This window comes from Artemia franciscana, chromosome 6 (assembly GCF_032884065.1).
Source record: "Artemia franciscana chromosome 6, ASM3288406v1, whole genome shotgun sequence".
In the NCBI taxonomy this organism is placed as follows: Eukaryota; Metazoa; Arthropoda; class Branchiopoda; order Anostraca; family Artemiidae; genus Artemia; species Artemia franciscana.
Genome location: NC_088868.1, coordinates 23,879,708 through 23,898,104, shown reverse-complemented (window position 1 = coordinate 23,898,104; position 18,397 = coordinate 23,879,708). Strand labels below are relative to the sequence as shown.

The 18,397-nt window shown below is 34.3% G+C and overlaps 1 protein-coding gene across 1 annotated transcript in view; it reads left to right on the top strand.

Annotated features, from left to right (window-relative positions):
* Nucleotides 1-16,105, top strand: part of LOC136028220 (tyrosine aminotransferase-like) — a 32,987-nt gene extending 16,882 nt beyond the window's left edge. The window contains exons 4-10 of the mRNA XM_065705940.1: nucleotides 339-497; nucleotides 5,568-5,759; nucleotides 6,368-6,520; nucleotides 8,835-8,963; nucleotides 10,008-10,091; nucleotides 12,258-12,356; nucleotides 14,023-16,105. Coding sequence (XP_065562012.1) covers nucleotides 339-497; nucleotides 5,568-5,759; nucleotides 6,368-6,520; nucleotides 8,835-8,963; nucleotides 10,008-10,091; nucleotides 12,258-12,356; nucleotides 14,023-14,256 — 1,050 coding nt within the window. The 3' untranslated portion in view covers nucleotides 14,257-16,105. The remainder of the gene's footprint in view (nucleotides 1-338; nucleotides 498-5,567; nucleotides 5,760-6,367; nucleotides 6,521-8,834; nucleotides 8,964-10,007; nucleotides 10,092-12,257; nucleotides 12,357-14,022) is intronic.
* Nucleotides 16,106-18,397: the final 2,292 nt, after the last annotated feature.

Below are 18,397 nucleotides of genomic sequence, written 5' to 3'. Positions count from 1 at the left end.
AATTAACGAAAAACTTCAATAGCAAGTGTCAGAAAGCACGCATAAAAAACAGCCAAGTTGACAAAAAAAAATGATTATTGATGTGAAGAGCGATAACAAGGAAGAAAAAGCATTCAAACTAGCAAAGTGTAAAAATTTTTAAGCCGAAAGAGAAAGCACAAAAGAGGAATAAATCAAAGGAAAAGTGATAAAATGGGGAACAAAACACTTAATAGTTATCTCACAAAAGGGTCATATTTATTGGGTACCTTTCGGTGAGCGTAAGATCTGTTCAATATATTGGGATTTTGGAAAAAGCTAATACAGCGTTGCCACTGTGAAATTTATTTTAATTTTAGGACGTTATTCTCTGCAGTGGTTGTTCCTGTGCCTTGGACATATGCATTTCTGTATTAGCCAATCCAGGGCAAAATGTGCTAGTTCCTAGACCCGGCTTTGGCCTCTATAAAACATTAGCTGAAGGACTTGGAATCAAGACAAAACCTTACAGGTTGCAAGTAAGTAGAAATTTTAATTGATTTCAATGTCACCTACTTCATCCCTCGCATTTGATTTCGTTTAAATTTGCTTTTTAACATTTAAAGTTGTCCATTGGTGAAATTTTTTGCAATACTTCCTCAAGAACTCCCACTAGAATATTTTTTGTGATGTCGGTGGAGGCTCATTAACGTTTACTATGAAATCGGGGACTGTGCATCAATTAGGATGAGTTTAAATTACTAGAGAGAAATATATGGGGGGGGGGGATCATGTCCGTAATTTTAAATGAAAGTTTTAATTCGTTTATTGTATTCTTAATATCTACAACCTGAAAATGTTCTTTGTCTGAAATTATGCTCAATTATAAAAAAATCAAGAGGTTTTTACTGTACGTTCTATTCTGTTTTACAATGGGATAAGCATGTTGAACTTCAATAGTTTTACTGAGATGATTCGGTCAATCCAGATTCCAAATAAATTAATTCTATATTTTTTACTTTAGCGGCGAAGCAACAAGCTGACACTTAATTTCGGAGATTCGAAAGAAAACTCTTGAAATTGGAAAGTTGTTAAATCAAACAGCCTTCTTCACCATAACAAAAATCTGTCTTTTTGCATCAACATATGTTTAGAAGCTTGCTTAACTACATATCCGAAGAAATACCTAAACTTAATTTCCAAACCCAAGCAGATAGCAAACCACAAAAATTCGTGGCTCTTTTTCCACCAGATAATAAAGATATTCTTGACAATCTCGACTGTCTTCTTGGCCACATTTTCCCTTCTGTTCATTGTTCATATGTGGAGGAAATTAATTCGTATAACATTTCAGCCAGAGATAGTACCTGGATATTTTTCCTATTCAAATGACACGTGTTTATCCTTCTTGCCAGATGTCTATTAAGTTTCAGACGTCCACTGAATCTGCTGTTGCCAATGGTCCATATTTTTGCCAAATATATTTCAACTTCTTTTGAAACTTCGAAACGTGTTTCTCACTTACTCAACTACTATCAGGGATTCCAAAACTGTCAAGTATTACGCTTATTTAAAAATAACAGCCTTCTATGACCTGATTTGAAAATGTCATGAGCGCCTACAGGTCGTATTTGACATTTTAAAACTTCGAAAATAATTACCAAAAACCGCTTAGTGTATGTTTAATAGCACTCCGTTCATCCTGATCTCCCTTATTTTGCCGATCCTTCCCTTAAGAAAAGCTTAGCAAATTGATTTGACCATTACTCAAACATGTGAAAATTTCAAACACAAAGTTAACACTATAAGAAATACAAGCCGATCCGTTTTTTTCTGTAATTAAATAAAAAACTAGTTTTTTTTAACTGAAAGTAAGGAGCGACATTAAAACTCAAAACGAACAGAAATTTCTCCGTATATGAAATGGGTTGTCCCCTCCACAATCCCTCGCTCTTTACGCTAAAGCTTTTAATTGTTTTAAAAAGTAGAATTGTGGCAAAGAGTCAAAATTTAGCGTAAAGAGCGAGGGATTGTGGAGGCGACAACCCATTTCATATACGGAGTAATTTCTGTTCGTTTTGTGTTTTAATGTCGCTCCTTACTTTCAGTTAAAAAAACTAGTTTTTTTATTTCATTTCTGAACGTTTTTGAATTAATGCATGTTTGATTTTGGCTCTCCGCGCATAAATTATTAAAATGAAATTTGTATATTAATTCTTTTTTTGGCTAAATGGCTTTCTCTTAGTTTTGATCAGACGATTTTGAGAAATAAGGGGTGGGGAAGGAGGCCTAGTTGCCCTCCAATTTCTCGGTTATTTAAAAATCCAACTAGAACTTTTAATTTTTAACGAACGTTTTTATTAGTAAAAAATTATACGTAACTTAAGAATTAACTTAGGTAGAGGCACGTACGCAGGAATTTTTTTCGGGGGGGGGCCAAAACCTTCGAAACAGCAGATATAAAGTAGCACTTTTTTATTTAGTAATGCAAAAAGCAGGTATATCGGAAAATACAGATCCTGTAGCACTGTAGCGGATGGGGGGGGGGAAGAAGACTGAAGCATCAACAGTATGTTTTAGGCTCTGGTTATGTTCATAGCGATTTAGAACCAGTGATTAATCTATTATATCCCACTGAAAGGGAAATTTTAGGGTTAACAGTGCAATATGGATTCTGTGGGGGGGGGGGTAGTTCTTTTATTGCAAAAACGTAGATTTTAATGAAAAATAATAGTTTTCAAAATTGATCCTTTAAAAGCTGTACTTTATCCTGAAAGGAGGGGGGGGATAAACGCCCTAATATCAAGGATAATTCTATTTTGCTGTGGAAAGCAAACTCTCTTTACAAAAAAAATAACAGCACAATTGCTAATTACTTCAAAGAGGGCAAAAAGTTAGACAGAAAATGGGTTAATAATTGGGCAGTGACTTGACATGGCATGCTGTAAAATCCCCCAAAAAAGGCTTCACACATGTATCTAGATTCTTAATAAATGACCTACTTTTGTCAGAAATCACAAGAAACCATGGGGAAATTAAACATTTCACAAAGTTTCTTGGGGGGGGGGGCCCGAAGGCCCCCACCCTGCGTACGTGCCAGCTTACGTAGAACACTTTTATATTCTTATATTTTTATTATGTATACGAGGATGTTTGTACCCTCGTCAATACCTCGCTCTTTACACTAAATCGTAAGTTTTGTTCCAATTCTTTAAGAATAACCCCTGAATTAGAAAGGCCGTAGAATAAATAGTTGAAATTACTAAAAATACTTTAGCATAAAGAGCGAGGTATTTATCTCCTCCTAAATACCTTGCTCTTTATGCTAAAATGCTTCTCCTTACTTTCAATTGAAAAAAAAAAACGTTTTCATGTTTATTTTTTCTTTGTTTTTTTTTAAAAGTAATGTTAGAAAATCCTGTGCCCTTTTCATTGAATTTTTCTTCCCCCATGACATATTCCTCGAAGGAAAGATCCTTCCACGTAGGCCCTTCTCCTCAACCCAACCCCCCAAACCAAAAAAAATCCCCCTGAAAACGTCTGTACACTTCCCAATAACCATTACTGTATGTAAACACTGGTCAAAGTTTGTAACTTGCAGCCCCTCCCCCAGGGATTATGGGGGAGTAAGTCATTCCTAAAGACATAGTTATTATGGTTTTCGACTATGTGGAACAAAATGGCTATCTCAAAATTTTGATCCGTTGACTTTGGGAAAAAATGAGTGTGGGAGGGGGCCTAGGTGCCCTTCAATTTTTTTGGTCGATACGATGACCCCTGGGGAAATAAAAACAAAAAAACAAATAAACACGCACCCGTGATTTGTCTTCTGGCAAAAAATACGAAATTCCACATTTTTGTAAACAGGAGCTTGAAATTTTGATTCAGGGTTCTCCCATACGCCGAATGCGATGGTTTGATTTTCGTTAAGATTCTATGACTTTACCCCCCTATTTTCCAAAATAAGGCAAATATTCTCAGGCTCGTAACTTTTGTTGACAAAGATTAAATTTGATGAAACTTATATATTTAGAATCAGCATGAAAATCTGTTTCTTTTGATGTATCTTTTAGCATCTAAATTCCGTTTTTTAGAGTTTCGTTTACTATTGAGCCGGGTCGCTCCTTACTACAGTTCGTTACCATGAACTGTTTGAACAGAGTAAAAAGAATAAAAAATCGCACAATGCCCGTCAAAATTGCATAATTGAGGCAAAGTGAAGGTGAAGCAAGCAAAGTGAGGTCCATAAAAAGACCACAGAATAGAAACCTGGGAAAGGGTTCATTTGATCGGAAATTCTGAGAAATAGTGTTCTTTTTAAGCGATGGAACCTCTCAGAGAGCAGCTTAAAACATCTTTTGTTTTCACGGGCCTTTGGTTTGGAACGTAGTCCTGTATGGTATCAGATAAATTCAGGATTGTCACTTAATTAAAGAGACCTAAATGTCCAAAAATTGCCCCGCTGTGGAGACATGGCAATGGTATCCTCAGGCAAAAGGGCCCCAATTTGTACAAATAGTCTATGTGAAACAGAGGCGTCGTTAATACACTTTAAAAGAAATTGATCATAGCATAAATATAAACAGTAGCGAAAATTTTGTTCAGAAATGGGAAACATCACAGCGCGCGCAATGTGTTATTCACCTAGCTCTAAGACTTACTAACAAAAAATATAGCTAAGGATACATACAAAATTAGCATGTCTTGGCAGAGGTAGTACATTTTTTGAAGTTCCTGGTACCATGCGAGATCGGGGTATAACTAACGATAAAGGTAACTGCCTTTTTTTGGCAGCGTCTCCACACTCGAAGCAAAACGGGTATGAAGCAAAAGATCCTGCCGTCAAACTGTCACAATGCTGCTTGCACCTATATGGCAAAAGCCAATCCTTTACGCTAGAAGCAGCAATATAACACGCAGGGTATAATACAGAAAATAGTATTGATTTTAGCAGATTAAATGACGTTTTAAAAATACCTTAGTTGTTATAACATAAGCTAAAAATTAAGTCGCAGCTTTTTTTCTGTTTAAGAGTTTGTCAAATTTATTTTTATCCAGTAATCGCGATATAATTTATTAATTTCGATCGTATTGACGTTTAAGGTATAAAGTGAACTTATTTTTTCATAGAAAAACGGCAAAGAGAAATAATAAGATCTGAATGCTACTTTTTCAATACGACACACCAAAACTATCTGACCATTACTGCTTGGAGGAGGGGTATGACACGTATTTTTCGAAAGAGAAATAATAACTTGACTAAAATTTTATCTTGAAGGCTTTTTCTTTTACGTATGCTTACAAATTTTTACTCGTATTTTTACCCTCCCTAACCTTGGAGGCATATATATATATATATATATATATATATATATATATATATATATATATATATATATATATATATACATATATATATATATATATATATATATATATATATATATATATATATATATATATATATATATATATATATATATATATATATATATATATATATATATATATATATATATATATATATATATATATATATATATATATATATATATATATATATAACCATATTAGGCTACACCCCGAATTTAAGCCAGTTTGTTTTTCAGCCTGAGAATAACTGGGAAATTGACTTGATTGACCTAGAATTGGCCATTGACGAACAAACAGCAGCCATTATAGTCAATAATCCTTCAAATCCGTGTGGTTCAGTTTTCTCCAAAACACATTTAGAGAGAATTTTACAACTGGCAGAAAAACACTGTATTCCAATAATAGCGGATGAAATCTACGAGCATTTTGTGAGTATTCATCTTAAATTGGTTTTAACAAGATTTTATTGTATTTGTTTTTACGATTTTGGTTCTGATTTTTTTTTTTTTACATTGCAAAAAGTTTTGAGCCATCTGCAAGGCCTTATCCACGGGGGTGGGGGTTTTGATCCCTCGGAATTTTTGTCCGACATGCTAAAACGTAACAAAAATGCATAAAAAAAAATTCTGTGTGCATTTTTAAAGTTTTTTGTAAGCCTCTCTCCAGAACAAAAAAAAAGATCATCTCCCCCATGAACAAAATCGTGGATGACCATATGGCCTGATTAACCGTTCCAAAATCCAAAGGCAAAAAAAAATACAATGAAATAGTTCAGATTCATTTAGCAATAATTCGTATAAAAAGCTATTAAAAATTTATAACTTTGCAATCTTCAAATGCCTTTTTAGTCGATTTCAAAAACCAAGTCAAACGAGTTCTCCGCCTTTCATCTTTTTCAAAGCATAATTTATTTTATACTAAAATACGAAATACATTTTTTTTTAATGTTGGTGGGGTTTAGACTCATTAAATCTTTCGTGCATACTCGCTTATCAGTAAATGCTATTTGGAATATTACTTTATTTGAAAATTTTAGGTTTTTCCTGGCCAAACGTATTATCCACTGGCATCCTTATCAGAAAAAGTCCCAATACTTTCATGTAGTGGGTTGACTAAGCGGTTTCTAGTGCCTGGATGGCGGATGGGATGGATTGTAATCAATGACAGGCAAAACATCTTTACACCAGAGGTAAGTAACAGACTGGATGTGTCTAATACAGGCCTATACACTACTGTGCAGGCATGTCTCATCGATTTATTGGAAGGATAGGGGATTTAAAAAAATGTGGAACTTGTAAATTATACGAGGCCTACAGGATGTTATTGGGAAATTATAAAAGTGTTTAGAGGGAGAAAGGTAAGGAGCTGAGACCCTTCCCCTAAGTATACGTCTACTATAGGGCTTAGTTTTATATACTTAAAAATTGATATCAAAATATATCAAGAAATTTTAGGGTGATGGGGTTAATGTCTGAGAAAATTGAAGAGCAAAGCTTGGATACTACTACTACTACTACTAATAACTCACTGCAGCACCAAGCCACCTGAGGCCAACACAGCTACGCACGCTCCTCCTCCAACCTAATCTATTTAAAGCCTCCCTCTTTACACCCTCCCAGGAAGTTCCCATTTCCTTTAAATCCTTATTTATGACATCCTCCCAACCCAGACAAGGACGACCTGCTTTCCGTGTAGCCCCAGACGGTTGGCCAAAAAGGACAATCTTCGGTAATCTGTCATCCTTCATCCGTAGAACGTGGCCTAGCCATCTCAACCTTTCTTTCATTATAGCCCCAGAAAGCGGGATTGAACCACACTTTTCGTACAACCTACTGTTTGAAATACGGTCAGTCAGCCGGGTACCCAGAACAATCCGTAGGCAATTTCTCTGGAAAACATCTAGTAAATTTTCATCTGCTTTTCGGAGTGTCCATGCTTCAGAGCCATATTTGACCACTGTCATCACTGTAGCTTCCAATATTATAAAGCTTGGATACTTGTACAAAAAATCAATTTTACCGGAACACAAAGTAAACTTGATCTCTAGGATGAGTGCATTTATAATTTCAAAACATTCATTTTTTGTAATATTGGTTTTACGCGACAAGTTTTAAGGTGGTAATGAATTAATGGTAATTATAAATTTTAAAGCATTAATGCAGTGTAAGCAAGGGTTTTTATCTCTACAATTGTTCCCTGAACACTGCTAGCAAAACTAATTTGCTGAGAATAATAGAAGCACATTTTGCTCCTATTTGTTCATATTTGCTCAAATGGGTCATTCAAAAATAGATTGAAGATTTGAAATGCTGCCATAAACACATTGAAGAAGGAAAACACGAAACTTTTTAACTTATTATTAACAGACGAAAGTTGAAAACAAGAATTCCTTTGAACTAACAAACGGTATGCCTTTATTATGCAAGGAAGAAAATCATTACTATTTTATTGTATTATGCCTGTTTTTAAAAACTCCCATCTCAAATCTCCGTTGTAAAAAGAATAATGCCGGGGTCACATGAAAGTTTGTCTTACCGCTAAAATCAAAATTAAGCCCAAGAGTAGCGTCAACGTTCGAAATTTCTTTAGTTTAACTTTCAAGCATAAAATTCTCACTGATGAATCAGGGTTAGGATTTAAGTTTTTGAAATTAAAAAAAGTTGAAAACTTTGAGTAGCAGTTTTCTATCGCAAGTTAAATCAGACAAAAATACAAAAATATGGTGCTAGTAGACAATAGTTGAAATATACTTGTTATAAGTTTTTCAAACAAATTTCTGGTCATTTTAATTTTTCTCTTCTGTAGTACATGTGTGACTTTAAAATTGAGGAAATATACAATAAATTAGCGAGTTTTGGCTTTTTTTTATCAACTGATGTGACTATGGTGTAGCATGGGTACACCATATGGTGTACATGGGTACACCATATGGTGTACATGGGTACACCATGTTACACCATATGGTGTAACATGCATTACGTTCATATAAGGCTCTGTTCTTTTTATAATTTTTTTCCTTCCTCCTTACTACAATAAGCTAGGGCACACATATTTTGTAACAAAAGCTAGGGCAAACACATTTCGTGACATATACACATTTTGTGCCTACTAATTAGTATCATTTTAATGTTACAAATTTTATTTAATGAGGAATTCATATTTGTTAATAGATACCATTATGCTTTAAAGGTTAACAGTATCGCATTTTCTTTGCAAGAAGTATACTCATTTGAAGTAGAGAGATATACTAAACAGGAAGAATGTTAATTTAATCAAACTTGCTTCATCCGCTGAATTAAAACAATAGCTTGTTTAAAATGCTAAAATAACGTAAAGCAAATCATTGGGGCAAATGTATAATAGGCTTTAAATATGTAAATAATAACGGCGATAAAACTCTAATGTAATCTAAAATCGACCTTGACAAGCGTAAAATTAGAGTAATGAATATTTTTAAAACTTCATGAATACTATTTCTTTACCTGTGAATGTTTTATTTTCAGATCAGGAAGGGACTACAGACTCTAAGTCAGAGGATTATTGGAAGTTCAACTATAATTCAAGGGGCCTTACCGGCAATATTAGCAAATACACCTCAGTCATTTTACGATGATACAATTAATCAAGTTAAGGTAAGTATATTAATAAAAAGGGATGCTCCAAATTCCTTTTATGCTCCGCTCCAAACCCGACATAGGTTCAACCTACGCCGGATAACCACCTCGAATGCTGAGAATGTATAAAAGATAGTTTGGCTTCGTTCACCGTCCGGGAATTGCAGTCGTCTTTGGATTTCTTGGCCTTTGGTGGGCCAACCACCTGACTAGATGTTTTTTTTTTTTACCTGGTTACAATTCATCAGGATGGAAGGCTCAACAGCATTTAAAACCACGATTCAAATATTTAATTACCTGGCAACACGACTTTAAGAGTAAAAAATCGTAGTGAATAGACCAACCAACCAGTCAAAACAGTTAGTGATGTTGTCGTTTTTTGTACGAGGTCATAGTAGAGGCTTCAAATCAAACAATCTTACAAATGAAATCCTAGGTGGCAGGATACTTTAGATTCACAGCCGTTCAGTACTAAGCTACTTCTGAAACATGAAACTTTAATTAAGGAACTGAGGAAAAAAAAGAAAAATGGTATCGACGATAGTTTCGACAAAGTAAAGTTGATATTTTGTGAAGATTCTCCTCAGCTTCACTCATTGGCGGAAAATTATCATGATTTTTAGTGCACTTTTTTGTCGTCATTTTTTTTTTTGCATAATGTATAGGCGGTGTGGTCTTAAGTCTTATTCACATAAAGCTTTGAATCACTATCATCGGGTATTTCTATAGTTGTGATTATAAACTATAGTCACTATTATAGAATATTAAAATTGCTGTAATATTTTCTATGGTATTAATTTACAAAACCTCTTTCGAAATAAGTTTTTGAGGGAAGAATAAAATCCAAAATTAGCAGAAACAAAGTCACACAAGGATTCAAACTTAAAACTAACGAATAAAGGAAAGAAAACCGAAAGTAAACTAAGAAGACCCAAAATTTGGTACTCTGTCATTAACGAAAGTTAACCTATCGATAATGATCAAGTAGGCTATGAATGTATTTGTATTAGTCAAGTAGGCTATAAATTAGTCAACTTCTTTTTTACATGGCATTTTTTTCAGGAAAATGCAGAAGTTTCGTATTCAATTCTTTCTACCGTGCCAGGCTTATGCCCAGTGATGCCTTCTGGTGCTATGTACATGATGGTGAGGTTTTGGCATTATTTTAGAGACTTTTTATGACTAATTCTTCTCTGTACTGTGCTTTTTTGTTTTAATGTAATTATTTTGTTTTGTCCTTAACATAAATGTTCCCTCTGAAACAAGCCATTGTCCGACAAATCTACAGTTGTAACCTGTACCAAAAAGGCAAGATACTTTTATAGTCGGATTCATTATCTTCAAATTTATCTGCCAAGCCAGAATGATGATATTGCATAGAATTTTTCTTCAAGAAAGAAATAGTCTTTCTTAAAAATCTGAAAAAATTCTCTTATCACCATTTTTAACTGCCATTCTACATAATTTGAGCTAAAACCATTTACATCTTATTTAAAAATGTGATTCAGTAGATCGATGAGATTAATCTCAGCTATGGGACGACTGCAAAATTGCTGTTTTTTCTTGATATAGTAACACCGTAGGAGAAAAGAAAAATGACATATCAAAAATTGCACAGATAATATAAACCTTAAAGAGCCAAATCTTTGGGCATTGTTTACAGAGTTTAGTATCAAAATCCCTGGAGTTTTGACTCTTAAATTAAATTTCAAAACTAAAATCAGATTTCGCCAAACAAATTTAATGGAATTGACTGTAAAGTTAGCAAAAGGAACTGATGACCACGAAAGAACAAATTAAATTGGGTGGCTTCCACTTTAATTCAAACTTTGTTCTTTTCTTTATAAATAGATAATTTTCCTTTACTCTTGTATGTATCTATTGGATTAACAATAGTTCTTAACTAATAAAGTCCTTGTTTCGGCCCGGAAGCGTGTTGCTACAGCTGCATTAAAACTCTGGGTCCCTTTGCTCATTTTATTGCGTGCACTCATAATTCAAGTATATGCTAAAAAGCATAATCTACGTCTTTATTTCATAAGGAAGCACTTGAAGAATTTTCTTTGGAAAAACGCCATCTATCATGTTATTTTGTAGCACGTTGTCTACAGCTAGCTGATAAATGGCCTCAAGAAAATGACATGGCCTCAAGCTGCCTTTTTTTTCAAATAAAACTCTAAAATATTTCCTTGATAAAATGAACATATAGACAGCGTTCTATCACGAACATTCGAAATACGGAAGCGCGCAAAAATAAGCGAAATTGTGTAACAACACTAAAAGAGGAAAAAAAATCCGATTTAAAGCAGAAGCAACCCAAGAAATCTGTTTAATACAAATAATATTCGTATTATGAACAAGAAGACTTTTATTACAATGTTTCATTTAGAAGTGGTCAATATGCCTTTCGCCGTCTGAAAAATAGTCAGCAGTAACCAACAAGACTACTGCTTAGGTTGAGGTGACAGATTCACATAGTAATTTCAGTTATACCTATCTTCCGTATGATGTGTTGAACTTTGGAAATAATGGGCTTTAATCAGATTAGGGAGGCAATTAACGAACAACAGTGCAAAATTTCACTTCTCTTCAATTTCCCTCTAAATGGAGATATCCCTATATTTCCTTTCCGGGAATTATCAATCTATAAGTTTTGATCCAGTAATTGTACTTTCTTCCAAGCTAGCTTGGTAAGTTCAGCAAGAAACTTTGTGTTTAAAGGCTCCGACGGAGCTTCTACAGTTTGGGAGATTTGGTGTAGGATTGAATGCCCATTTGGGATATAGTGATTTAAAGAGTAATAGACTGGCGGACTGAAACATGCCAAGGCAATATTCTAGGAGTAAAGACTGCTACTTTGGAAGGCTGATACTGCAGTAAGAAATCATTTTCAATGTGTACCTAAATGAAAAACCTGTCGTATCTGGGGTAGTAATCGAAAAGTAGTATTAGCTAAATTTGTTAGGAAAATGTTTTAGATATGTGACAAAGGTGCTAATTCACGATAATACAGCGAATGAGGGTAATGATTTTTTCATTTTTTAAATCAAGATACAAAAAAGAAGTATTTTCCAAATTTAGAGGAGAAGGACTTCATTTTTTCCGATTTTTTCCACTGAAAATTCTGTAAAAAAAGGTTTCAAAATTTATGAAGGCAAGTGCTCCCTCTCTACGCACCTTTTGTGTGGTGTCTTTCGCATTGAATTCGCTTCTATCTTTGTTTGATCAGCCGAGCAATAAACACATAAAAGTGTTATTTTCTCCAACAAATTATGTTAACTTATGTTTATTTAGCATATGTGTTTCCTTTAGGTTGGAGTGGATATGCACAAATTCCCAAAATTCCAAACAGATTTGGATTTGGTTGAAGCGCTTGTTACTGAGCAGTCTGTTTTCTGCTTACCTGGAAAAGTAAGATTCAAATCTTTATTTTGTTATTAGTTGGTCCAGTCTCAGATTATACTTTAGGGTTACACTGCATAGATATTTTATTTGCAAAGAATATGTGGAACTGAATTTAACTCAATCTCTGCCAATTTAACAATGTTTATTGTATATGTAAAAGAACTAGATCCACAACAATAGCAAGTCATTTGCTTTATTTAAAGGGAAAAAATGGCTTGCATATATTCCAATTCAGCATTTACATACCTATTACTTCCAGATAGCCCCCCTCTTCCTTACCATCACTACTGGTTTCAAAGAGCCTTGAGGAATTTTCAAAGAAGCTAAGGTTCCATACTCATAAACTTTTTGCATGCTGAGTAGTGGTCTGTGTTGCGCAGGTACCGATTCCCTAATTCAACGCCTTCGACCGGGAGTTCAATGTGTGGTTGGGGGCAAATCATCTGACACTTCTCGTTTTTTCCCCCATATTTCTCCAGGTACCCATTTAGAGCTGGGTCGACTATGGCTAAGCTTACAGGGTCACACCATTGAACCCCCGTTCCAAACCAAATAACCGGCAACTGGAACCCCTGACCTCGGGATTTCAAGTCCGAAGCGCTAACCACTCGGCTAGGACTTCCATACTCGCTCATATCTAAAAAAAGGCCAGGCTGGAAACACTTGAGCATGGGACACGTACGCTGTGTCTCCGTAAAAATGCAATAATAAAACCTCTCAAGGAAAACATTTTCCCACAAAAGACACTCCCCATGCTTGTCCTCCATTCGTTGCTTTATCTTCAGATAGGAAAAACACCTGTCCCCTTCATTAGTGATAAAATAAACCGCTAGGTTTCCTTTTTTGTGTATTTGGTACTGGTGATACCCTAGTTTTATATTCGAAAATAAATAATAATAATAATACTTAGAATAATAATAATAATAGAATAATAATAATACTTCTTGAAAACTTATTTGTTGTAATTATTGTATTAAGAAGAGAAGCATTGGGTTCCCTTCAATCTGGGCGACACTATTAGACCTACACATGGCTTGCAACGATTTGATTACTTTGCGAAAATCCTTGGTACTACCCATGTAGCTAGAACATGTTTTAAAACCTAGCAGAGTATTGCAAATATATCCATTTGTAGACTATGGGTTCGATCTGCGAAACACAAAACTTGGCTAACTGGGAGGAACTTACTCTAAGGCAAAAGACATAAATTATAATAAAAAATGTTAATTAGAAAGTCTGCCAAACAGCGCATGGCAATGCTCTAAGTACTTGAATCTCCTTAAACACCCAAGACAACCAATACAGAGAGCTCGGATCTCACCATACAGATACCAACCATTGGGCTTCCTCCTTTCCCTGCCACAATTACTTGAGTTAGCATGGCCTTAACTTCGGATTAACCTTGAACTCTTTACTGAACGCTACAGCCACAAATACTTCTTATCTTAAAAGTAGTTTTATTCTAGTTGATGAACCTTAACCCCTTTTGTTCTATATTTCCAATGATTAGGTCTTATTAAATAACTATTATTTTTGTATTTGCGTTAGTTGTCTTGTTGCAAGCAAAGCTTGACAATTACCACTACAACTGAAAAGTTTGAGGCATACAATGACATTTTGCCACCTTCTGTAAAATACTGTTTTTATAAACAAATATCTTTTTTAATTTTAGTGCTTCGACTTCCCTAACTACTTTCGGATTGTCCTGACTGTGCCTGGAGAATTGATGAAAGAAGCATGTTTTCGAATTCGTGAGTTCTGCCTCCTTCACCACAGGAACAACCAAGTTAAGTTACAAATTGACACATCTATTCATTCACTTAACTACAAGAAAGATATTTCGGCAATAATCAGTGAAAAAAACACAGACTTTTGTGATAACTACTATGAAGAACTTGAACCCTGAAAATGATGGAAGAGGGGTTAAAAATCAGTCTGGCCAATAACCAGGAGATCCGATTTAGTTCTGTTATAACTCAAAAATGTCTAAAAGTGGTGTGCTGAGTAAAGGATTTCTTTGGCACTGGAACGACGGATTTTACTCGTCTCCCTCTTGACAACTTTGCGGCTTCAGACAAATGAATTGTCTTCAGTAAATCCTAGCCACGCCCATCAGAATCGTAAGTGTTGATAAATTGTGAGCTTTCAGATGAAAAGACTTATAGGACTTCAGGCTTGTACTAGAATAGGAAAGATGGCCTTATAATTTTCTCTTTTCCAAAGCAAGACTGCTGAGAGAAAAGGAGGTCACATTCTTTTACATGGAAAGTGTTCAAAACAGTGTTGGCCATTGGTTATTGTAAGTCCCAATACTTTCATCTTATGAAAGACAAGGACAAACCTAAAAAAGTTTAATGAAAGTGCAAGAGAATTTCCCCTGTCAAATATCAGAAACAAACTAAGGTGGTTCCAATTTCCATAGTAACATAAGTACATTTGACCGTCCAGAATACAGTTTCCTAGTGAAAACAGTTTGTTTTTGGTAGTACTAGAATGATGAAAAATATTTTACAGAAAGTATAACAGAAGCAGTAATTCGAAAATTCGTTAAACAATGTATTTGAAATGAAAAAGTATATCAGTAAAATACCTGTAGAAATAGTGAAAAATTCGATCTTTTGACACAAAAATCATTTCTAATATATATCCTAATGACTTAAAAAAAAAATCGTTTTGCGTAATTACAACAGTCAAAAAGTACAGAAATTATTTTTCAGTTTTTTATTCTCTCCTATAAAACTTATAAAATGTAACATAAAACAAGCCTTTCGAATGATCGCAGCCAATGCATGACTCAATTAGTCACTAAAAAAAAAAAGGAAAAATAGTGCAAAGTCCAGATATTTCGTCGGTATTTCAGTACGAACTATTTAAAAGACAAATTTAGATTTTAACCTCAATTTTACCTATTTTATCCAAAGACACTTTTTTTCAATCTTTTTTGGAATATAGAGCTCCTTCCCCTCCTGAATTCTTTTCTATTTCTGTGACTTGAGGTGCTGTGAACCCGTTCAAAACTTTGAAAGATCTCAATTTGAAAAACTATGGCCCAAGTGTCTTGACTACCGTTTCAAATTTGATGGACAAAATTTGAAAAAAAAGCTAAAATCAAATTTAAAAGTATATTTTCCTGCTGCCTTAATAATTCGAAATTTTCAAAAACTGAAAAAGTATGATGCGGTTGTGACATATTATTCACTATATCGACAAAGCCCAGGCTCAGTTGATGATTAGATAGCAGAACTGCCGTTTTCGTTGATAATTGAATTTAAGAATATGATATTAAAATTTTGCCGACATAAGCAGTATATTTCAAAACATAAATTATTATCAAATACGAAATATTATTACCAATGGTGTTAAAAATTGGAAAAATGTTTAATTCAGAAAGAAGATTTCTTAATTGGATATTTTCCCCTGTTGTTCACTGAGCTACCTGGCAGCCATTTTTACTGTTTATAGTTTGGTATGTCTTTTCTTCTGACAAGCTTATCTTAACGAAAGCTCATCTTTATTTAGAAAAAAATAAAACAAGTAATTTTTTAAGGTTCAAGTTTTTAAAAGTGTTTTTAAACCTTTGATTATGTGATTTAATAAGCAATCTAATCAAACAATGTTCTTCCAAGTGTTATTTCCAAGTCTTGCCTTCTTACTGGTGTTGCTCTTGTAAGGCTAATTATCTAAATATGCCTTTGTGATATTTGTTTGTTTTTGTAGCTTTTAGCAATATTTTTAATAAAAGTATTCTGAAAGGATTTTTTTTTAGCTTTTTTTAGAATGGATAAAGCGAAAATAGGAACCTATGTGGAACAGATGAAGATTGGAAAATTTCTAATTAGCTCCACAGATCTCAATTTCCCGTTTTCTGACCCATTCAAAAGAATTCTTACATACATGAGTGCTTATAACGATTTTTTTTCAACTGGAAGAAGGAGGAACATCAAAACTGAAAACGAATAGAAATTATTCCGTATATGAAGGTTTGCCCCCTCCTCAATACCTTGCTCCTTAAGCTAAGTCTGGTTAGTACTTTTAAAAAAAGCTTCCTATTCTAATGTGGCCTCTGTGTTTCAGTAGCCGCTCTTAACAAATTGGGACACACAGTCAAACTTTAGGTTAAAGAGCAAGGTATTGAGGAGGGGGCAACACTTCATATGCAGAACGATTTCTGCTCGTTTTGAATTTGAATGTTGCTCCTTACTTTCGGTTTAAAATACTTTTTTTTTAATTTAATCTCTGTTCGTTTTCCAAATAATGCAGATAAATTTGGCTCACCCTCTATGAAATATACCCCCCCCCCTCAGAAGGGAAACTCCTCCGTGAAAAGTGAAATATCATCCAACATAAAGTACACCCCCCGCCAAGTTCCCTTTACAGTTCAATCCTCGCTGAAAATCCCCCTCCCCGTAAAAATTTCTTACGGACGATTTAGCCTGAAACACTATCCTTAGCATACTTTCATTTAAAAAAGACTTTAATCTCTAATCGGTTTCTTGATCACTCCAGAACTGCCCCCTTCTGTGGAAATTTTTTTCCGGAAATCAAAACAAGCGGAAAATATATTTCCTCCGGAACATCTCCCCATGCAAAACTGAGTTGGCAAAGAGAATATAAAACAATTAAGAAGAATTTCGCATAGGAATTCTGTCACATCCCCAGAGCGTTAAATTTTCCCTGTAAAATTCACCAACCCCGGAAATTTCCCTACCCAAGGAAGATCCTCCCAATGGAGATCAGCCCCAAGAACAAAATCCCCCCCCTTGATAAATGTATGCATACTTCCAAATAATAAATACTATACAAAAATAATGGGCAAATTCCCTACCTTACAGGCCTCTCTCCACGGACTGCGGGGGGTCATTTTACCCCCAAAGACATAATTATTTGATCTTTGAACTATAACGAACAAAATGGCTATCTCAAAATTTTGATAACTCTGGGAAATAAATGGGCGTGGGAGGGGGACCAGTTGTCCTCCAGTTTTTTTGTTACTTAAAATTGGCACTAGAACTTTTGATTTGCGTTAGAATACACCCTCTCCCAATCTTCTAGGACCATTATTTGAATACAATCTGCCTAAAAAAAACAAAACAAACACACACATATGGATCTATCTTCTGGCAAAAACAGCAAAATCCCGCATCTTTGTATATAGGAGCCTGAAACGTCTACAGTAGGGTTCTTAGGTATACTGAATCTGACGGTGTGATTTTCATCACAATTCCTTGAATTTTAGGGAGTATTTCACCCCTATTTCAAAAATCAGCCAAATTTTCTCAGGCTTGTAACTTTAGATGGGTAATATTAAACTTGACGAATCTGATATATTTGGAATCAGCATAATAATTTGATTCTTTTGATGTATCTATAAATATCAAAATTCTGTTTTCTAGAGTTTTGGTTCCTATTGAGCCGAGCCACTCCTTACTTACAATTCGTTACCACGAATACAGTTGTTCGATATAGTTGCCAAGTTGTCTTATCTGTCAACAAAAAATGTCTAATTTTCATGTTATACATTAAAAGTGAAAAAGCCAATTTATCGATTATCACAGAAATTGGGACCCATTGATCATTGACCATAACATTTCAGGGAAGTAAATGTTCAAATTGTTGAAATAAATAAAGCCCGAAATTTAAAAGAAAACTACTATTTTACCTTTTGAAACAAATATAAAGCCCCATCATTTTATACCAAAGGAATTAAACAGCAAATTAAATAGTTCCACGTGCCGACTGATGATTTTGTTTTGTTTTAAAAGACATAACACTAATAAAACATTAGAATGGCCATCTAAAAACTCACCACATTATAATTGAGATTTATAAAAACAGCCAAATCAACATAAGAATAGTTTCCCCATTATATGTTCTAATATTTCAAATTCAACGTCGAATTCTGACATTTTCTAATTTGCATAATTTTTAGACATGCATTGTTTCTTGGACTGTACGTGTGTTCCGAACCCAATCGTCAATGATGATTATTAAAAATAGTGGGTACAGAAATACTTTTTACTTTTTACATCTTCACTACATCCCCTTTG